The 21,167-nt window shown below is 38.2% G+C and overlaps 5 protein-coding genes across 5 annotated transcripts; 1 reads left to right on the top strand and 4 right to left on the bottom strand.

Moving 5' to 3' along the window:
* Positions 1-8: 8 nt before the first annotated feature.
* Positions 9-3,848, bottom strand: LOC101292866 (glucose-1-phosphate adenylyltransferase large subunit, chloroplastic/amyloplastic-like). Its single transcript, XM_004291808.1, has 14 exons — positions 3,264-3,848; positions 3,026-3,148; positions 2,620-2,793; positions 2,441-2,533; positions 2,241-2,324; positions 2,102-2,157; positions 1,729-1,822; positions 1,403-1,588; positions 1,175-1,255; positions 944-1,030; positions 765-869; positions 544-650; positions 316-376; positions 9-210 (listed from the first exon to the last, which is right to left on the bottom strand). The coding sequence occupies exons 1-14, from the start codon at positions 3,474-3,476 to the stop codon at positions 109-111; spliced, it is 1,566 nt and encodes a 521-aa protein (XP_004291856.1). The 5' UTR covers positions 3,477-3,848; the 3' UTR covers positions 9-108.
* Positions 3,849-5,815: 1,967 nt separating this feature from the next.
* Positions 5,816-6,483, top strand: LOC101292571 (50S ribosomal protein L31, chloroplastic-like). Its single transcript, XM_004291807.1, has 2 exons — positions 5,816-5,901; positions 5,976-6,483. Exons 1-2 carry the CDS (start codon positions 5,833-5,835, stop codon positions 6,315-6,317), a joined length of 411 nt encoding a protein of 136 aa, XP_004291855.1. The 5' UTR covers positions 5,816-5,832; the 3' UTR covers positions 6,318-6,483.
* Positions 6,484-6,845: 362 nt separating this feature from the next.
* Positions 6,846-7,545, bottom strand: LOC101292279 (defensin-like protein 19-like). Its single transcript, XM_004291806.1, has 2 exons — positions 7,417-7,545; positions 6,846-7,317 (listed from the first exon to the last, which is right to left on the bottom strand). The coding sequence occupies exons 1-2, from the start codon at positions 7,490-7,492 to the stop codon at positions 7,145-7,147; spliced, it is 249 nt and encodes an 82-aa protein (XP_004291854.1). The 5' UTR covers positions 7,493-7,545; the 3' UTR covers positions 6,846-7,144.
* Positions 7,546-15,247: 7,702 nt separating this feature from the next.
* On the bottom strand, positions 15,248-17,870 carry LOC101304166 (abscisic acid 8'-hydroxylase 1-like). Its single transcript, XM_004293151.1, has 9 exons — positions 17,662-17,870; positions 17,253-17,574; positions 16,917-17,066; positions 16,551-16,802; positions 16,363-16,449; positions 16,189-16,267; positions 15,964-16,090; positions 15,762-15,860; positions 15,248-15,356 (listed from the first exon to the last, which is right to left on the bottom strand). Exons 1-9 carry the CDS (start codon positions 17,829-17,831, stop codon positions 15,248-15,250), a joined length of 1,395 nt encoding a protein of 464 aa, XP_004293199.1. The 5' UTR covers positions 17,832-17,870.
* Positions 17,871-18,370: 500 nt separating this feature from the next.
* LOC101291989 (jasmonate O-methyltransferase-like) lies at positions 18,371-21,148 on the bottom strand. The gene is made up of 4 exons (XM_004291805.1): positions 21,031-21,148; positions 20,509-20,949; positions 20,097-20,360; positions 18,371-18,926 (listed from the first exon to the last, which is right to left on the bottom strand). The coding sequence occupies exons 1-4, from the start codon at positions 21,103-21,105 to the stop codon at positions 18,549-18,551; spliced, it is 1,158 nt and encodes a 385-aa protein (XP_004291853.1). The 5' UTR covers positions 21,106-21,148; the 3' UTR covers positions 18,371-18,548.
* Positions 21,149-21,167: the final 19 nt, after the last annotated feature.

Raw genomic sequence — 21,167 nt, 5'->3', positions numbered from 1 at the left:
TACATAAATTAAGTATTCCAGCTGCATGTTTAAGCCACAAACCAAGTTCGACCAAGTACTGAAAATGTGGCTCTCTATGAAGATGTATCCAGTACTAAACTTTGTAGTTTATATGATAGTTCCATCTTTAATGGTAGCGTTCTTCAGTACGACTGTGATTCCAGACCTAATGTAAAACCCATCCTCCGGTCTCTCTGCTTCTTCAACTCCCTGAGAAATTAAAGCATTTTGTTCATCAGTGTTTGAGTTACGAATATAATAAACAATGATTAGATTAACAGTTTCTTTTAAAGTTCCGAGAGCCTAAATACTTACATCACCATTTGTGATGACCACGTTTCTTCCTATCTTGGCATTCTTGTCGATTATGCAATTCCTGCAAGAAATTTGACAGGCAGAACAGCATACAAAAGAAATAGGTAAGAACTTAATAGATCATTGATATAAAATTAAGATTGGTAACTTTGCTTCTTATTCTTTGTCTTAGTTGTTTGTTAGGTGTTTGCAAACGTGCAATAAAGGGGTTAATCTAGTCATGTTTACCAGATTTTGGTATTTTCTCCCACACCAACTGGAACCTTTCCATTAGCTAGTAGAGATGCAATTTCCTCTTCGGTTTGGTAGTAGTCTGCACCCATCATCATAGTATCCTGAAAAATGATTTTGCATAACAAAATAAATCAGTGCTGACTCTGAGGCAAGGAAAAACAATTCTGAGTACACGATCAAACCACTAAAGAAAGGAGCATGCAAAGGAAGCTCACCTTCAGTTCTGCACCGTACTCCAATCGTGAGCGCACACCAACTATGGAGTGTTGAACACTGCATTCTCGTAAGAAGCAACCATGCGATATTATTGCATCCATAATCTGCCAAGATCAATTGGCAATGAGCTACAAAGTTACGGCCTACGACACAAAGTAAATTTACCTATCCAACATACCCTGCATTTTTCAACTTTAGTAGGTGGCAAGAACCTAGGAGAGGTGTAGAAAGGTGTCTTTGGATCATTGAACTCAAACTTTGGAGGCTGCACAAAAGACCAATGAATTAGAATGCCATTTTCTAATTTGTAGTTGTTAACTTTTTTGATATATACTAGTTAAACAACTTGATCCAAATTATCTGACATCCAAAATTGCGAGAATTCTAAATCCTAGTGTTCATTACCAACCTGCTCTGTGAGGGCCAAGTTGGCATCAAAAAACGATTTTATAGTTCCAATATCCTCCCAGTAGTCATTGAACAAATATGCCTGATTATGTAAGAGCATACAATGTATTAGTGGCTAGATAAGATATAAGAAAAACTTCGAAAACTTATTTACTTAAAATATATAATTTGTCCTCCTTCATTGATAAAATAAAAGAGGAAGAAACTTTTGTGTGAAGTGCTATCTCACCTGGACATTGTGGTCCCTCACAGCTGCTGGAATAACCTCAGAGCCAAAATCATTGGAAGAAGGGTAGCTAAATCTTAATAGTCTTAGAAGGACATCAGTTCTAAACACATAAACACCCATTGATGCGATATAAGGATTTTTCATAGCATCTAGCTCAGAAAGCCCTAGTACTCTGGTATCAACTTGCTGCAGCGTGAATTGAGTCGTATGCAAAAAGGAAAAATAACAATTAGGTAAAGGGTTGATGCATTATAGATGTAGAAGTCCTCAATTAAACTACGAGTCTAGAGGAAGACACGAAAGCTGTCAAAATAAGCAGTTATTACCATTGCTTCTAGATCGATGCCTTTAGGTTTCTCAGCAAATTGAACTATACGACCGGACTGGTCAATTTTCATTAGCCCGTAATCTGATGCACGGCTACAAGAAAATTAAAAATATTTGTCAGTTTCGACGTGAAATCAAGGAAGCGGAGGTTTATAAAACTCTGGACAAGTGAAGAAAACCTTCCAAATTACTCAAAATGAACGATAAAAGCTGAAACCAGGAACTTTTAGTTATGTACTTAAGTATAATTTTGTGTTGGTAAGTCAAGACTCTGATGTCATGTAATCATGAAATAGGAAACAATATCAGGCAGTCTGTGAACCTTCAATACTGAGCCTGAAACACTATGGCATCAAAATTTGAGCAACTTACGTCTCATCCATGGGTATGCATGAAACTGTAATGTCGGCATTTGTGTCAATATGTCTCTGCGAGTATAACAATCATCAATAAGAAGGATATGATATAAGGTTATAAATACGAACTCTTGCACTAAGTAGCAAATAATCACCTGCACAAAATCTAGATAGTTCATCCGATAGAGGTGATCGCCAGATAATATCACTATATGCTCAACATTTTTGTTCTTAGCATCCTACAGAAGTTATCCAAAAACCCCATTAGTTTGTTAGCATCTAATTCAACATATATATATATATATGTGTGTGTGTGTGTGTGTGTGTGTGTATTTGCACATTGATAACAACATACCTCAAATACCCATATAAATTGTCTTACAGCATCAGCTGTTCCTTGGAACCATTTTTTCCCAGCTTCTCCAGGTGTTTGTGTGGCAGCCAAAACCTGTTGCATCCATATATTAGCCTTTTGATTCATCAAACAATTTCAATATAAATTGCAACAAGCAGACACTATGATTGCCATCTTACCTCCACAAACCCATCTCCAAAATTCATACCATCTCCAAAATTGTAAGTACGAGCAAGGTGACGATTGAGTGAGAAAGAGTTGAATTGTGTTAGTATAAATATCTTTTTGATGCCACTATTAATGCAATTACTCATTGGGATATCAATAAGTCTGTAACACCCTCCGATTGGAACCTGAAAATCAGATGATCATTTGGGAAAGAAAAAACTCAATCAATCTCCCATTTTATGTAATGCTTTCAAAAGTAGTACTGCTACAATACATAAGGAATTATGTTAAAAACTTTGAACTTCAGTCCCTAGTCAATCAAATGGACAACATTTACCGTTTTAATACGAAACCATTCTGCAATATGGAAAGCTTAGATTGAACAACAAAATGGTAGTGACTAGTGAGTGATCTTACCGCTGGCTTGGCTCTTCTGCTGGTGAGTGGAAATAGTCGAGTTCCAGCACCTCCACCCAAAATGATAGAAGCAACATTTTTGGGGTCAGCTTTTTGAGTCTCAAATAATGGTGCCTGAAAAGTCTGAAACCAAAAACAACCCAAAAATGCACAAAGTGATTCTCAATTACCCAAATCATAAAATTTCAAGGACTTTGATCCTCAAATGCTTATATTGAGCACCATGGATCAAACTTACCACATTGTCTTGGTTTAATTCAGGAGAAGTAAGAATAGAGTGTACCACACCAGACTTGATCTTCCTTTCAGATTTCACACTTTTGAACAATTGGGTATTCGAATCTCTGCTTTTGATTCTCTCACCCCAAAAGCCATTACTTTGGTTCCTAAGACCTCCTCCGACTTTAACCGGAAGGGCATTAGCCTTCAGAGTCGCACAGCAAGAATCCATTTGTGAACAAGCAAACTACTTTAGAGAGATCTTATTACTCTCAAATGCAAAACAGAGGAATCTTGGAAAAATGGTTTCCACTAACTCTGGCTTTATGTGAAAGAGAAGGAAGCACTTTTCACAAGAGTGACATAAAGTCCCAGATCGGAGGCAAAACTCAGCAATTCCCGGATCAGAAAAAAAAAACACTATTAATAGAAGCAAAAAACACACCCCAGAAGCCAAAACAGATGAAAGCTTCGTTGTGATCACCAAGAGTTGAAATGATAAGAGAGAGCCAAAAGTGGCAAGTGGAAGAGAGTGAATGCCGGAGCAATGAGGCTGAGTTGATGAAGGTGGGGATTGGTGAAGAAAAGAGTGAGGACTGAGGAGAGGTCACGAGGAAAATCTCAATATGACCAAACCTTGCTTTTAATAATAGGGTGTGCACCTGTTGTCAACTCAGTTCCAATTTCCATCAACAACAACGAGAAACCTAGCAATTCTCAATAATGCCACTCTGAGATTTGCGCGAGTGCCTCAACGGTCTAGCTTTGCTTAACCTCTCCAACTCAATCGCCTTCTCTTTTTGAATGAGTAAAACCCTCTTTATCATCACTTATTGTGCAGACCAACTTCACTCATTGATCAAGGTTGGCCTTTATTATCTTTGTTTCAAAAAATGGTACAAAAATAACAAAATCTTTATACATTCATTCGAAAAACATACAGTGAATCGGTTTTTCGAATCTTATAGACATTCATAACCGATTCAACATTTCTCGGCTTTCTTTACTTATATATTTTGATACATGTTCTAGAATATGGCATGGCGAGTCATCGTTCTTATTAAACCTTATACACTGATGGAGGTTGTTGTCTCAATCTCCCGCCATAAAACAAAGAAGAACATATGATAATGCTCCAACTGTTGCAAGAAATTAACGTTAGTGACGATGTCGACCCTCAAGTCTGAAACTTGAAAGAGACCCAGCTTTGCATATGAACCGTATAGAAACGAACGGCTTATATTTGGCACGACCCACATGCGATCCTTTTCAGTAATCAGTGTACCTGTTTCTGCATTTTGCATCAGAAAAACAGTATCTCTGCATTTGTCAGATAGCACATCTGGCTCTTCATCCTTCTCCAGATCTATGCTGGGTCATCAAATCGGCATTAAGCTAATGAACAACAAAGCAACTATTTAAACTCAACTATCAAGTGCTAGAAAATAGTTGAAGCTTTTGTTTGTTCCGAATATTATGTACAAGCTTAATTATCTTGAGATAAACTTTTCTAGTACTGACGGTGACTATACCGAATAATTCTTTTAATTTTCATTCTGAATTTATTACAAGAAAAATTTGGTCCGTCCTACAAAGTCATGACACGTTTGTTTACATATGTTTAACATATGATTTTGGTCGGTCAAAATCATATGTTTTTGACATTTATTGGAAGTTTTGGTACTTTGCCCATGATGAGATTGGAACTAGAACTATTTAGGTAACACGAACACCTATCAAGAGCTCTATATTTGCTCTATCAATAAACATTCTTGTAGTCTTTTCTTTGCCTTTTTTCTAATTTGTGGATTGTACATGAGCATTATAAGGTTGAAACACATGTTGAGCACATGAGATGATCAAAACGCCAAGCATGCAACACACAAACGCAAAGGTCCAGCAAACTTTTAGTCCCATTCTTCTTGCTCATGTTGGCAATGCAAGTATCATCGGGACCCTACACGTGGCAACAACTTACTCTATGTAATAACTAATATGGAAGATTCCGGACAAGAAAAAATATCTAGACCTACCCCATTGCCTGTTAGCTTGTGAGTCACCACCAGCATATCAATTCTTGGTTTCAAATTCAGAATACACATGGCAGCGACTAGAAAATTCATGTCTGTATGAGTCATACTGTCACCATGCTCGTCAATGCGGCCATTGGTGGAACTTTCTGCCACGTGGCGTCACCTCAAGAGGGGCTCCAAGAAGAAGGTTTAGGTTTTCCATATTGAGCAATCCTCTCCAATAATGGAAAGATTAGGCGACAAATATAAGGGTTTTTAGCCCACGAGGCGCTTCAGCCCAAGCAACTTAGCCCATGAGATGCTTCAGCCCAAGTAACTTGAGCAGAATTCTTTAAAAGAAAAGCTTCTGATGAAGCCCATTATTCCACAGTATACACTCTCCTCCAGATTAGCCCAATTAACTTAGATGAAAGCCCACAAGCTTACACAACACTTTGATAATAGCGCAATCAGAGGGCAATTTAGTAACTTCGCCCACAGAACCACATAAACCTCATCTTCATCTTCATCTTCATCATAATCCATCTTCTCCGTCCCTCCGAAACCGAGACAGAAATGGCGCTCAGTTTAACCAACGCCTTCCTCCAAGGACATTCCCGCCCGGCAATCCTCCCTCCCAAGAAGGTAAAATTCCCGAAACACCCTCCACCTTTTCATCTCCACCAGTCCAATTCACCCTCCCTTAGTTGTCTTTTCAGGTCCCCAACGTCGTTGTTGGGTCCGGGAGTTTCCGGCCGGTGGTGACGTGCCGGAAGAAGGAAATACACCCGGAGTTCTACGAGGACGCCAAAGTGTACTGCAAAGGAGAACTGGTGATGACCACAGGTGGGACCCAGAAGGAGTACGTGGTGGATGTCTGGTCGGGGAACCACCCGTTCTACCTCGGAAACCGGTCGGGTCTGCTGGTCGACGACGACCAGGTCGAGAAGTTCAGGAAGAAGTACGGCGGGCTGACCGAGATTATGGAGATTCCGGTGCTCAAAGGAGAGATTGTGCTGCCTTCTAGGAAGAAGGGGGCTTCTAAAGGCAAGAAAAAGTAAAAAAAAAACTATTTGCTTCAATTGTCTGAGATTTTTTGGTGATGTTATAAATTCAAGCTTCAAGGTATGTAATTTGTGAAATGGAATAGAATTGAATTTCATTGCTGATTCTGTTTTTGTGCTTGGCATACTCCTATTTTTCTCGCAATGACGGGTTCTTTTCTTCAATCGATAATAAGTTTAGGAGCATGTTTATTCTTGGTCCTATAGCATGACTGTGAATCCATGGTAAGAATATGCGTACATTTGTAGGACCTTAAGATGGTGCTGGGGAACTATATTGGTTAAGCAGCTAAGGCGAAAGGCGTTATAGAGAAACCTTTTTTTTTTTGTCTGTGGAATGCAGGGTTATTATGTCTTTGTGTTAATGATCTGCTTATGTTTCAGTTAGTTTGAACTTGAAGAGAAATCTTTAATTTTGCATGCATATTGATACCATTGCCAGATTAGCTGATTTCTTTGATTTGGTTGCTCATGTTAGACTATAGAGTGTGAATCTCAAAGCATTTGGTTGAAGAAAACACATTTCTGGTGCGGGTTATATTACAAAAGCTAGGAGTCAAACAGCAGAGCGCAGCGGTGTTTAGCTGCGTATTTCTAACTCAGAACGGAAGTACTAGTTCTGCAGTAGTGTTACTATGCTGCTTATCTAAAACAGAAGTAGCTAGTGGTTCTGTACTAGCATCCCTTGGCTGCTTATTATAGAAAAGAGCACCGAAGTAGGCAAGTAGCAGTGATGTAGGTTCTGTTTACACATTACTAACTTGATATACATCACAGCTTAGAGTATAGAGAAACTGCTGGCTGCTGCTGTGGTTGATAGAAAATCAACAATTGAAGTAGCAGAAGCATGCGAACCCTGGGAATTGAGCATGACAAGCTCCACGCTGAGCACCTTCCCAGTTCCTACACTGACGATGGCAGTTTCCGGTGTTCGCACATAACCCTGTCCATGTTTTACTCCGCCTTTGACAGATTCTTGCTTCCAGCATTCCCATCTCTGCATGTCGCAAATCGCAGACAATTTCTCACAACACTTAAGAGTTCGAACATATATCACACAAACACACAACACATAAACTAGTGAAAGAAAATTTACCAGTCGATGCAAGGAGGAGGAAGATGAAGAGGAAGAGGATGGGATAAACAAGGTGATAACCAAGTAGCTTAGCCATTTTTGCTTCTGATCTCTTGCTCTCGAACTCTCGAAGTGTTAGGCAGGGTCCGAGTTCATATATGTAAGGCAGGGTCCGAGTTCATATATGGGCCTTGAGTTGGTGTTATTTATAGGCCGAAATCAGTGATTATCCAAACCCAATTCTTCTCGCCGTAGACAGGTGGATCGATTTCGTTCATGTTAATCACACGGATTCATGCAAGCTGATCGATTTCGATAAACATGAACATGACGAATTCAACTGCATGTTGTTGAATTCAACTGTGTAGAGTTCACAACCTCCACTTCAGTAAGTCGTTATGTTTGAAATGCTTCATGCTTGTTCTCATTAGGCCTGTCCAGTGATAAGGTATTAATCTCGAGTCAAGTATCATATTCTAACGTGCACGGTGCCCCATGGTGATATAATAGCCCATTTTCGATAGTTGTTTTCGACTTTTCGGGTCCAACCCAGTACCTCCTCTTCCGAGGTCGCAATATTTGATATCAAATATATCAATGCATCCCATCTAGGCTAGGGTTCAGCACTTCAGCTAAAAGAAGTCGACGATTCATCGCTGCCTACCTTTTGCCGGTACTATCACGGTTCGATATCCATCGGAATTTACAGCGGGTTGAGCCGCCACAGCAAGTTTGAAGATTGAAAAGTTGCTTCAAGTCTATGTTCATTAGAATGCAATGGTCTGATACTCTGATACTGATCGATGCAGCTTATTTAGAACCCTAATTAATGTGATTAAGATTTTCATTGAAAATGACTTTAAAATCCATGTTTTTTGGACAAATAAGCATTTTCCCTATTCTAACGAAGTCTAGTAGCTTAGCTTTGATACTTATCTAATAAGTAATAACAAAGCCATTCCACCTACACGTTTGTTCCTTCCGTTGGAAATTTGACACGAGGAGATAGTAACAGTAAAACCCATAGAATACTCCAAAACGGAGACGATAAAATAATGCAGTTGCTTGTGGTCGAGTTCATCAACCTCACACGCTCATAGACGTGGCCAGTTTTGGGGTGCCAATGGCCCAGTACTCTTTCTCCCTCACCGTTGGTCCTTCAGCTACACACCGATGGCCACCGGCCTAAACGGCCAAACTCCCCTCATTTTCAAACTTAATTTGCCACTTTCAGAAAACATGGTGATCTTATTTGTCTTTGTTCTTCTCTTCTGGTGAGTTCCGTCTCGATCTTAAAGGAGATCGTGTATTTACATTCTATTGTAAAAGTCCAAGCAACACAAAAATGAGATGGTTCTCCCTTTTCTTCGTCTTTTCTTCGTTTATTCGTTAATCGAAGACAAAAGATGTTGGATTAGTGAAACAAAATGACAGCATAAAAGGGAAATTACATAATAATAGGGAGTACGTGGTAAAGAAGAAACATGATCCATTCAATGTTGGCTACGGATCGGATGAGGATATTTTTCTGCATAATTGTGTTGGTGGACCTACAAATAAACCCTAAAAGATTCTTTGCAACCTTAATTTATCTTATGAGGCACACGAATCCTACCGTAAAGTTTTACCAGGATATATTTTAACGATCAAAGTCGACCATTACCTAATCTCAATTACTTCTCGTGTTAAACAAACCATTACTTCCGTTTGAGAGCGGAAAGTTTGCAACAATTAAGGTTTTTTAAGTTTCAGCTAATGAGAATTGGGGGTAAAATGCTTTGGAAGGATGTTCTATATATGGCCAATTGCTCATGACTTCATGCAATATAATTTGTCAAGATCGGGATTTCATTTTATGGTATTGGTTTGATCTTTAGTATCAAAATCGACATCAATGGAAGATTTTCTAACAAAAGTATTTGTTAGTATTTGCTAATAAACTAGTTATTTTAGATTTGCATCGACATTCACATCACAATCACATTGATCTACATGTTGAATATTAACTAAGTGAAGTTCTTTATATTTGAAAATCCAAGGCATGGAATCAACTTCCAATAATATCAGAAAGATCTAGTGGCTATCCAAAAAAAAAGAAGAAGACGAAGAAGGAGAAGGAATGAGAACCTCTAGGTACCCAAAAAGTAATCCCTTTGTGTTTCTGCCCGTGGAGGGTTTGTTCTTTGTTCTCTTCTCTCTCGCTTTTCCTTGGCACATCAACTTACTACAGTGTTTCATGGGTTCCTTGTCAATAAAACTAACATAAAAGTTGTTATTCATGGGTTTCATCATCTCCCTCAATCAAACTCATGTCGCCAACTCCCAACTTTGTCTCTCTTTTCTTTTCAACCAAACACACACTCCATAAATATCCATCATTTTCCTGTGCAAAAACAATGATTTTGGCAAGAAATAATGTAAAAATCGTTTCCTATTGATGATTTTCATCGCAAGATTTGACCAAATCACTTAAAATGATCTTTGGAATTAGCATAAATCCGATTCTTCGAGATCCTTAATTATGGAGAAACTATTCCATAAAATTGAACCTTGGTCTCTCTACTGAAAATCTGCCAAAAATAATCTTCGATCTAACTTGCCAATGAAGTTTTCAGGTTCAAATAAGTAGTTCTTTCTGGGCCAAGTTACTCAGCCCATTATTCACTCTATCATTTATCCACTCAGATAACGTTCTTGACGGGCTCGGTCGGTCGGTCGGTCCTGTTCTGGTTAGGTGACTTAAGTCAAGTCACACCGTCACAGTTATCTACTAGGAAAATTCGCAATTTTTCGTAGAAAATTTCAGAGTAGTTCTACATGATTGATTCACCTAGTTGTACGCGTATTATTATGACCAACTTTCCATTTTATTTCTCAAATAAAATCCAATATTCAAATCGAATGATTTCCCTGAGCTCTATATAAAGGGCCAAAACATCACAATCGCCATAGAAACGAAGAAGCAAATACCAAACCCTCAAGGCATTCACAATCTTTTTTTTCTTCTCTCTCTCTCTCTCTATCTGCCATTTTTGTTGAAACCATGGATTCACAGAGAGTCGTCGACTTCGACAGTGTCAAGGCCGAGAAAGTCAATGCCATGAGGCGTTACATGTGGCGCCAGAACCTCCGGTGGTTGTTGAAGGCGTGTTTGCCACTCGCGCCGCTCTCTTACGCGCTCTGCCTCGACGCTCCCCGCCAACTCCTTATTGCCGTTTTCAACAGCAACCTCTGCGTCTTCCTGCTTCTCAATGCCTTGGTTGTCGTCACGTGCGTTTTGTCCGGTGAAAACAACAACTCCGGAGGAGGAGTTGCGGAGCGCGATATTTACGGCGAGTACGTCGCTAACGTGGAGTCTGCTCGCCGGAGTGGCCGCAAGGAGTGTGAGTTAGTCACTCCGGAAGCGGAGGAGGATTTAGTGAAGGGCAAAGAAGTCGGATGCTTTGTTTCTCGCCGGAGTATGGTTGCCGGATTTGAAACAGAGACGACTACGTTGCCGGAGGAAGTATCAAACTTGAAAGGAACTGAATCCTATGAGAATGTGAATGTGGAATCTCTGCCGGTTTGTGAAGACAAAGCGGTTACTGAATGTAAAACTGTGGTCTCTCCGGTTTCCGCAGTTACTACAAATACTAGTGGTTGTGGTGAGGAACGCGAAAAGGTGAAGAGTTACCGGAGGACACAATCGGAGAGTTTCGAGAAGGAGAGAAGAAAGCCTAAGAAGGGTTTGGAGAGATCGGTAACAGAGATGCACAGGAAAACTGAGCCGGAGAGTCGGAGCTCGGTGGAGGACTTGTCCGATGAGGAGTTCCAGCGGCAGGTTGAGGCTTTCATTAACTCGAAGAGTCCGATGAGGAGTTCCAGCGGCAGGTTGAAGCTTATCATTAACTCGAAGAAGATGATTCAGAGGCTTGAGGACAGTTGAATGAACAAACAGATACGTGGTTCTGTTTGTTTGGTTCATATTCTGGTACAAATTTAGTTAAATAAGTAGGAAAGGAGGTAATTTGCTGGTAATATTTCACTGGTAATTTTAATCTAAGTACGAACTAGTAGTGGCCTGTTTTACAAGGCTTAGCAGAGACATCGTGTAAATCATCATCATGTATTTTACCATTGTCTCGATCTCAGAGATTAAAAGTAATGAAAATCCTATGTGAGTTTTAGCACTTTATTGGTATATCTATCTTCAATTCTTTGTTCAATTCTAGGTATAGTTTAGCTCCCATGGTTCAGTAGTGACATAGTGGATTGGTGTGTTCTATCTTGAGGAGTAAGAAGGGAGTTGACGAAGATTTAAAGATGATCAATTTGAAATGGTGCTGTGAGATTCTGAGAAAGAACTACCAAAAATATTGGTCAATTTTGATTAGCCAACAAGAATAATATGTTGAATTGTTGATCGTCTGTAATCCGAAACAGGGCCACTTAAAATTATGGTTTTAGAAACAAAACAAAGGGTCAATAGTCAAGATGAAAGTTGCCTCAGTTTTGGGGCAAAATTCTATTGTGAGAAGACTTCAAAAGCAAATGACAAAAATACAGACCCAAACCAAACTGGGAAAAAAAAAAAATCTTAATTGGATTGTTTTTCCAGAAGAAGAGGAGGAGGATGTGGCTGGTTTGGGAATCAATGATTCAGATCAATATCTTTATTTTTGCTTTCTCCGAATTTAAAACTTCTTATTTATAAGAAAAAAGTTAATTATACGACCTACGCGCCAAATCATTATTTCTCGAGTTATTTTCTTCCGTGCTGTGTAATTCCCATGTTGTTGCTTCTTCGATCTCCACAATTTCTGAGACAATGCTGTAAGCTTCCCAGTCACTTCATCATTATTTTGTTCTTAATTTACTCTTCTGAAGCAGTGAAATTTATGATTGAATTATACTTTTGAAGCCGAGTTCTGAGGCTTTTTTGCAAGCACATGATAGCACTAAACTATAGTAGCTAATAATGTAGGGAATGATTTACCATACTCAATGGGATTGATGTAATCTTCTTCTTGCAGAAAGTCACTTTGTTGTGTACTTTAGGCATTCTGTTGAATTAAACTATTAATGGTGATTGCCCGCCATGTCTTCCATTTTGGGTCTCTCATGATTATACTTACACTAACCTTTGGTTAGTTTGTCAATTTCTTACACACAAGATGTAGTGCAGGTATGGCAAAGTTCCCACCAATTAGTATAGGTATAGCTGTTTCAATTCTTTCAAATCACTAGCATAATATCCATCATCCGCTAATAGGCTACTTCTTGCGATCTCAACAATTTAAAAAGACCTCGACTTAATAAAATTAGTCGTATATAAATTTGAGTGCACACTGTGTACATGTTTTATAAATTGACCGAAAAAATAACACACTATTTAAGTGACACACAAATGACACACAATGCAAGATGTCTCAACAATCCAAATCCTTTGTTCATGTGCAGCTAGCTCTTGCTTTATAAAACTGATTTACTTAATCTGCAACATATATTGTTTGATTAAATTAATGCCTCAAAGAGTAATAACCTATTCAGAATTTTAGATGACACACAATGCACAACATCTTTGCAGTTGATTTTTTGAAGCTTTTGTTGAGTTTGTACACGTCTTTGATATTCCAAGTCCCTTTGTCATCGTTTGATCTTTTCAAGTTTTGCTTTCTCATTTCCATCTATTTCAGTGGCTTAGGCAAGGAGACCCATCGAAGAAAAGAGAAAGGAGATCTGTTATTTAGTGGTGGTTGCAGAAAATTAACAATTCCCTGGCCTCTGCTGGTGTGGTGTGGGAGTACAAGTCGTATATGTTAGGACTTCATAATTATTAGGAGAGCTAGCAAGGCTTCTTTAATTTACAATGAAGCACGCAGTTTGCTTCTTACCCACTTGATATATATTGGCAGCAAGAACCAAATTCTAAAAGAGCCATAATAGAAAAGAAGCTTTAGTTTTAGGCCTTCTTTTGCCTTTTAAGACTTTTACAAACTTGTTTATATGAACCACGTACCTACACTGGTGTTTGGTGATGGTGCTGGCTTTTCAAGCTTCCATCTCAATTATTTTTGCTTTGCTTGGCCAACCCACTCCATCCGTACAGTGACCCCTAAACCAGAAATTAACCCCCCCCCCCAATCCACAAACGAAGAACCCTAAATGGGACACGTGTGTTTCTGTTAGATTGGATCATCCATACCAGCTTTTTCCAACTTCATAACAATTTGAGTACAGCAGCAAAAAACGTCAAAAACCCCAAGATAGATTATTGATCTGCAGCAATTCCAGTTTTATATATAATTAAGCAGTTTATTTTATCATCTAGTTGTTCTTCTTTGTATGTATACTGCATGATTCCAGCAGAACAAAACAACTGAGCAATAATATTCTTGTCCCCCTTGAATCCACAACTCAGTCCTTATCAGTACAGCAATAACCATCATTTTATATGAAAGGCATGCATGTATGGATTAAAATGTGTATACTTCATTAACAGAGATAAAGGATTTCATATATAAGACCATATTAGAGTTTGGTGACATCTGATCACAATTATGAGAGCTTTAAACAAATGAAGAGGGGAAATGTATACATATATATATTGGATAAGTCAACATCAGAAACAATATTAGAATGTGTCCCAAATGAAATAGAAGAAATTAATATAATCCATGCTGCAACTTATTTTTATCATATGAATCTGAGTTATATAATTGGTCGGGTACACCACATGATAATGTCACGTGGTGTTTTGAGTACATAGAATAATTACTCTGTACTCAAAAAAAGATTTCTGGCCCCAATCTATGACATTATGCATTTGGTTCTTATACATTTAGTATCCCAAATGCTTAGTCTTTTCCAAGTGTCGATATTAGGGGTCATGTGCGTAATTGGTTTATTAGGCTAAGCTTTAGTGAAATAATTTTTCGTATGTCACTGTCTGCGTTTAAATAACTTAGTCTGCCTAACAATCTAACATGCAGTTCCTTAATTAGAGGTATATATACAATGAAAAAAGTGCAGCATGCATGAGATGGTGAAGTAGATGAATAAATTGATAGGAGAGCTTCTACTATGTTAAGTAAAGTTTAGATAAAATATAATTAATTAAAGAATGAAACAGACAAATATTCCACCAACTTATTCAATTTTTTTTTTATAAAAAACAGAAACAAAATTGAATAGAAATATTGAAAATACACCTAATTAATTATTTACCTTCATTTGTATCAGAAAACTTATTATATGACTAATAGATTCTGAGAGAAGAAAAAAATCAAGAAATTATGAAAAGAGCACCATGAGTGGAATAGAAAGAAAAGGTTTTCTTTATCCACTAATGACTCCCTTTAGAGCCCAGAAAAGTACTTAGATATAATAGTTGGGGTCCTTGGGTATGTTGGTAGTGTTTAAGGACAATGCGTTTTGCAATGAGCAGAATTTGTTTGCATATAAAGAGTTGAAGACAATGATAATGGGATTTAGCTTGGTGGCTGTTTCTACCACCCTAAACCTAAATTGGATTCTCGCCAAAAAAACAAAAAAAAACCTAAATTGGATTAGCTAGCGCCGGGTTAGCTACCTTGTGTTGTTCTTTAGTTGAATGATCCCAAAGTTTATATCAAAAACTAAGTATGGAATGGATGACAGACGGATAAGAAATTCTAGGGTCAAATTTGGAGTCCTTGTCTTTTGCCCCGTTTTAGAGGGATTTTCTTTTTTCATTCTGTCGAAAACCCCAAATAGGAAGAGGACGAGTTTTTGGTCCCATGAACAACCTTAATACGAACCATAAATTGAAATGAAATGATGCTTGATCTTTCCCAAACCAACTTGGAACATATCATTTGGAAATTACATTACACTAGTATATATCTTCGTTGATACGAGTCACAGTCACCGGACATCCGCTTCTTAACTTTGAGAAGAGCCCCCATTTTTCAATGCTCGAATCTTGATCGATCACCTTCCACCTGATCATATGAATTCATCATTCACTATGAGCTTGTTTAGTAAAAGAATTTGATAGTTCTCTTAACGATGGTCGTTTCAGAGCGATCTTCATATCAAGCATGAAGTTTGCGAAATTAGTGTTTGAAGCATTTTATCAAACTACAGGACTTGGTTAATTTTTGTTCTTTTTAGAAGTGAACTGACCACTCTACTTGCTTTGTGTGGTTCAGCCATTGTCCAGAAGCATGAAAGAACAAAACACACCGACGCCATCAAACCTTGACTAGTATAAATATCTTATAGTTTCCTCCACAATAATATTCCATGCTGATTATTGAAATGGTAGATATATAGGTCTCAAATTCAATAACAACGAAAAACTGAAGAAGATGACAGAAAAACTGAAGAAGTTGACAGACAGTGACCTGTAAGTAGTGACGAGTCGGTGAAGAAAAACTAGCATCATAGCCTTAGCCATGTTCATCCCCAAACATGTCCTCCCTCCCATCCCAAAAGCTAAGAACCTGCCGTACCCTCCTTTTGAATGTTCATCCTGCAATGCTCATGTTTTTATTTCTTACAAATTACTCGAGGGAGATCCCAACATTTTATGCAAGAATGTGGTACGTGAATGAACGATTTCTTACATCAAACCTCGAGGGATTGAACTTGTCGGGATCGATGTACACCGTCGGATCAAGGTGTATCGATTTTGCATCAACATTTACGTTCCACCCTTTCTTGATCCTAAATCCTTCACCAACAAAAACACATACCATGTGAATTATGTTAATTAATCATTTCATTTCATCATATGAAATTATAGAGTATGAATAATGAAATTCATTGAACCTTCCATCTCGCAATCCTCTAGAGCTAGTCTTGGGAACCAAGGCACGATTGAGGCCAGCCTTAGGGATTCCTTCACTACCTAATTCACATACTCCACTCCTTGATTCAAATTAATTAATTAAATGTGTTTAGAAATAATGGTTTATTCCTGATATATATAACAGTATCTTCTACCTTTGAAGCATAAGGCATCTCGTTAATACTTTCCAGTGTTAGAAATGACTTTGACGAAGTTTTCCTCCCCAAGTCAAGTTGTTCTTTCTGTGATAATCAAACAAGCAGTACAAAATTGACTATGAAGCAATAAAAATCGAAGAAGAAATCATCAACAAACAAAGCTAGTCAAGCATTAACTTAGTTACCATGAGAGTGTGAAGCACCTCTGGATTTTCACCCAAGAATTTCACCATCCAGGTCATTGCAGTGGCTGTGGTATCCTGACCTGCAATTACCATGGTTAATATATTGTCTCTGACCTCTTCATCTGTTAGCCCATGGCCGTCTGCTTCATCTCTCAAAATTTGTTGTAGATGATCATCTTCATTAGCTTTTAACCCTCTTCTTCTCCTTTCTCTCATTGCTTGATCAATTATGCTCATGATTTTCTTCCTCCCCTGAAGATTATGAGATGGTTAAGTTTTGCAGGATAGACACAATATATGTGGGCTACAAGTCCATTAGGTGAAACAGGGCTTTTCAGTGGGCTTGATTTGAATAGTGAGGTTTACCTGAAGGCCCTTGTAAAATCTAGTCCCAGGCAACCTTAAAGGAAATGCTAGCATAGCTTCACAAACATGAGCTACCTCCTTCTGCAACACCTCCAACTCGTATCCACTTTCCATGCTTAACAACATCTTACACATTGCTTTGCCAGTTATCTGCTTAGAAATTATGGATTTTTTACTATAAATTGTCATCGGTGATTAATAATATTTAGCTTGGTAAACATTTACCTATCCATATTTCTATAACGTGCAAATTTTGGAGGGTAAAATTGATTGTATATCCAATCTTACTCGCTCTTTTTCTGTAGCTTTTTATAAGTTTAGATTTTTTTTGCATACCTTCAGTGCTTCAACTTGTATAACCACAGTGCTTTGATGTTCCCAGCATTTTAGAGCTTCGACAATGAGCTGATCAAACTGTTTGATGAACACCGAAAGAGAATTAGTAGAGAACAAACTGCCCAGATGGCCACGAAGTAGTTTGTGGTGTTGCTGTGAAGCACACAGCAAGCTTTGATTTCCCACTAGCTCCGCAATAGACTTTATATATCTCTTTCCGAATTTTCCCAAGTCATTGTTTAGAATTGCCTTGCCTGACTCCGTGCTCGATATAAAGACATGCGTCCCCCCAAATATGTTGGTCCTGAAGCATTTCCCGTATCTACGATTTCATGACATGCACGTTATGTTGTTAACTTGTCGATTTATTAATTAAGCGCAAAAACAAAAGAGAAGGAGTAGGTGATACCGGAGACGGCGCAGTCTGACAAACTCGTAAAACCCTTTGCCACTGTTAATGGAAGCCATGAAGTGTAAGGTCTCGCCGATCAACGGTAATCCTTGCGTGCCTGGAGGAATATCAACCTTTGGTTCTTGTTGACAGTAGCACTGCAGGTGACTCATAATCTGATAAACCATGAATGTTAAGGCAGTTAACACAACTAGCCCTCCCCAGCAAGGAAAGCAAAGACTTTCTGGAAGCAAAATCGAAGCCATTCTTTTGCTGTAAGGCTATCTCTGCTAAATGAGTTAGCAAATAGCATTACACCCTTGATCGACCAGCTCAGTTCGTATTCATCTATGGCAAAGAGACAGAGACGTGTACGGTAGCTAGAGAGGGTGGGATTTTGGCCGACATGAATTGCTGTGATTTGTGAAATGAGGTCCCAAGGTAGAGCTACACCAGACAATTTACTTAGTTAATTACGACCCTCAAACTTGTGCGGTAGCTTTATCATTATGAATTCTTGAACAATTTTTTGGTATGATCCAAGAGTGACGTGATTTAACTCTAATGCTTAATCCACTGAGATTTCCCATTAATATTGTTCCTAGCTTTTGGCTCTAACATATATCATCATGCTGCCACCAATAGCTTAAGTGTAATCGAATAAAACCAAGGCATCTAAAAGAGAAAAAAAAAAAAAAAAAAGTCGAATATTTGAACATGAATGATAGGTCTTTGAAAAAATAAGGCATTTCAAATATGTTTCTTCCCTTATTAACTCTCTAGACAACTGATCGGATCGAATTGAAACAACACACACGCACACATATATATAGCTAGTCTGATAGATGTCCATGAAATCCAAGAATGATCTGGAAATGAATTACAACAGATGCACACAGCTACAGCTAGTTCTTAATCAGTGAAATGACCAAGTTGATGTACTTGTTTCTAGACTTTGATAAGCGATCACTGACGAGCTCTGCGTACCTCTGAAACAAGGCATCCATCATAAGATCTTCTCCAAAATGAGACTCGAGCATCGACTCCACCACGGCTCTTATCGTCTTCGCTACTCGCTCGCCGCTGCTTATTGCTATGGTCTCTTTGGTTATGTTATCAGTGTTTTCATCAAGATCAGCACCACCATCCCAATCGATTTCGAATGCTTCAAGGCGGTCGGCTACAAATGACCCTTCTTTTTGTACCACCAAATTCAGTTCCTCCGGACATGGAGCATAGTAGGGAGCATGGAATGACTCAACTTTTTCTTCTTCAATAGAGCCCTGCTTGCGACCATTAGTAATACAAAACAAAAGTAAAAACTAAAATGAGAAATGTGGCACAAAGAAGGTATTATAAACATCATCACTCAAAAATAATTGATAATAGATGAAGAGGCTAGCTTAACTGACTACAAGCACTATTACAACTCTTTTTTGTAACTGACTTCTACAAGCACTATTACAACTCTTTTTGGTTTAAGTAATGTCTAGTAAACCACCTTTTGAATTTAAGTAAGTAATGTCAAGCAAGAGTTTATCTATCATATCATATGGTATGACATACCTATTGTAAATGTGTCTAATTGTATCATTTGTATGACACATGAGGACTTTTAAAGAGGTAAATGGTCATTACATGGTCATTTAGTTGCTTATTCAATCAATGATAACCACACATTTTGTAAGGCATGTTATACCATATGATATATTAGAATTTTCCGTTAAGTAAAACCACATTTGAAATTTCTAGCAGACAATTTTCTAAGGCTAGAGTGTGTTAATATATGTCATGTATCAACTTTGTTCTAAAGTTGTAAAATGAGTCTTTAAAGTATTATATTAGTCATCAATCTTGTAATATGAGTCCTTAAAATGTAAAAAAAAAAAAACACAACATTAGTCTTCATGTGTCTTTAAAGTAGGTAATTGAGTTTTAAAGTTGTAACATGACTCCTCAAAGTTGCATCAACTTTTTTTTAATCATTTTGAGGAATTAATTACCACTTTAAGCACATTTTACTACTTTAAGCACATATGAGGACTAATGTTGTAACTATTTTTTTTTACATATTTAATTACTAATATTACAAGTTTAATGACAGATATTACTATTTTGATGACTCATTTTATAACTTTAAGACAAAGTTGATGCATGATAACATTATAAAATTTTTCATTTTGTAAATTATTTTGCCTGAAAATGACTACTCATTCCTGTCAAGAGAGAGCCGGGGTCCCAAAGATGACAGCCAAAGACGACAACCTTAATTTGGAAAATCTACTCGTACCTAGCAGCCAAAACAAAGAGAGAAAGAAACTCCCATAATTATCACATGCCTAAGATGACACAGACGAACCCATGTGACAAACCCATACAACGTTATTATCGCGCAGAAGATTCGAGTGGAGGAGATTCATAACGATAGTACAGTAGTAGATGACCACATTTACCTCTAAAACGAAGGTCATCAATGCTTGAGCTAACAGCTCCCACTGTAGATAGCAACTCTCTTCGGTTGTAGGGTCTGAGCATCGCCTTCCCATGAATGACAGGACCATTCGTCCTCCCGATACGATTTCTTCAGCGCGAGACTTCAGAAACACAGAAAAGTCCTTCTGGAATTGCTGTGAATATGCCTCAAATACACATACTGGGCTGCTCTTAGATATGTAGATCTTCCCCTTGTTCAAGGCTGTGTCTAATCCAGGGGGAACCTGCACCGGTACCAGTACACACATACACAACAGACTGTATTAAGTACGTGATCGATAATGATCGAAAGTTGTTACTAATTAGAGCAATACTAGGTGAACCACATATGCAAAATAGTTTGAGAGAATCGAACTAGCTAGGGTTAATAACCTGGGAGAGCCAGTGAAGACTAGAGGAAGAGTGAGCAAAGTGCAAGCTCTTGGTGGGAAATAGTCTACCATAAAAAGAACCAGGCACAGCAGAAATAAAGAGGTTAGGGCGCCCCTCATCACTAGTAATAGAATTCTTGAAGTCTTGCTTGAACTTGTCGTAGAACTCGGGCAGTGACATGAAAATGGTGTTGAAATCGTTGCTGAAGAGGTCATTGAGAAACACTCTAAACTCCAGTGTTGATGACTGGAACTGGAGGCTCGGCTCGCTCAGGCGACTGTATTCGGCATGTATGACATCCATGACCTCTGAAACGAGTAGCAAGGAGTTTGGTCCAGATGAGCAACCCAAATCTGCTACGCCGAAACTTTTTGGCATATGAGCTAAGATTTTCAGTACTGTTTCCTCGATGATTGGCTTTGTGATAGATAGTATTTTGCACTGCAAGGTAATATTGATGAACTAATTTAGAGTCATGAAAAATGGAAGAAGAATTAGAAGTGCCAGCGGCCAATTAAGTACCTGAATTTTGGAATTTTTGGCGTAGCTAGTTTCATCATCCCCTTTGTTCATATGAAGTATTTGCTCCACTTCCATGTTTCCTGCTCTTTTTGAGTGCTGTAGATATCTTTGATGGTTTTGAGTTGGGAGTTTGGGAC

Source organism: Fragaria vesca, linkage group LG2 (assembly GCF_000184155.1).
Source record: "Fragaria vesca subsp. vesca linkage group LG2, FraVesHawaii_1.0, whole genome shotgun sequence".
Classification (NCBI taxonomy): domain Eukaryota; kingdom Viridiplantae; phylum Streptophyta; class Magnoliopsida; order Rosales; family Rosaceae; genus Fragaria; species Fragaria vesca.
This window is presented reverse-complemented; position numbering and strand designations above follow the sequence as displayed.

Bases quoted from the DNA above. Each gene is read 5' to 3' on its own strand.
- LOC101292866 (XM_004291808.1), bottom strand. From the start codon at position 3,476: ATGGATTCTTGCTGTGCGACTCTGAAGGCTAATGCCCTTCCGGTTAAA. The intron at 2,534-2,619 runs GTAAGATGGCAA...TGGATGCAACAG, and splicing joins TTGGAGATGGGTTTGTGGAG to GTTTTGGCTGCCACACAAAC. The intron at 2,325-2,440 runs GTATGTTGTTAT...TAACTTCTGTAG, and splicing joins AATTTATATGGGTATTTGAG to GATGCTAAGAACAAAAATGT.
- LOC101292571 (XM_004291807.1), top strand. From the start codon at position 5,833: ATGGCGCTCAGTTTAACCAACGCCTTCCTCCAAGGACATTCCCGCCCG. The intron at 5,902-5,975 runs GTAAAATTCCCG...TTGTCTTTTCAG, and splicing joins CAATCCTCCCTCCCAAGAAG to GTCCCCAACGTCGTTGTTGG.
- LOC101292279 (XM_004291806.1), bottom strand. From the start codon at position 7,492: ATGGCTAAGCTACTTGGTTATCACCTTGTTTATCCCATCCTCTTCCTC. The intron at 7,318-7,416 runs GTAAATTTTCTT...TGCGACATGCAG, and splicing joins CCTCCTCCTTGCATCGACTG to AGATGGGAATGCTGGAAGCA.
- LOC101304166 (XM_004293151.1), bottom strand. From the start codon at position 17,831: ATGGTTTATCAGATTATGAGTCACCTGCAGTGCTACTGTCAACAAGAA. The intron at 16,450-16,550 runs GTAACTAAGTTA...TGATTATCACAG, and splicing joins AGGTGCTTCACACTCTCATG to AAAGAACAACTTGACTTGGG. The intron at 15,357-15,761 runs GTCACTGTCTGT...TCATATGATCAG, and splicing joins CGACTCGTCACTACTTACAG to GTGGAAGGTGATCGATCAAG.
- LOC101291989 (XM_004291805.1), bottom strand. From the start codon at position 21,105: ATGGAAGTGGAGCAAATACTTCATATGAACAAAGGGGATGATGAAACT. The intron at 20,361-20,508 runs GTTATTAACCCT...GTACCGGTGCAG, and splicing joins GTCTTCACTGGCTCTCCCAG to GTTCCCCCTGGATTAGACAC. The intron at 18,927-20,096 runs GTAAATGTGGTC...GGTCGCAAGCAG, and splicing joins TGATGACCTTCGTTTTAGAG to GGCTCTATTGAAGAAGAAAA.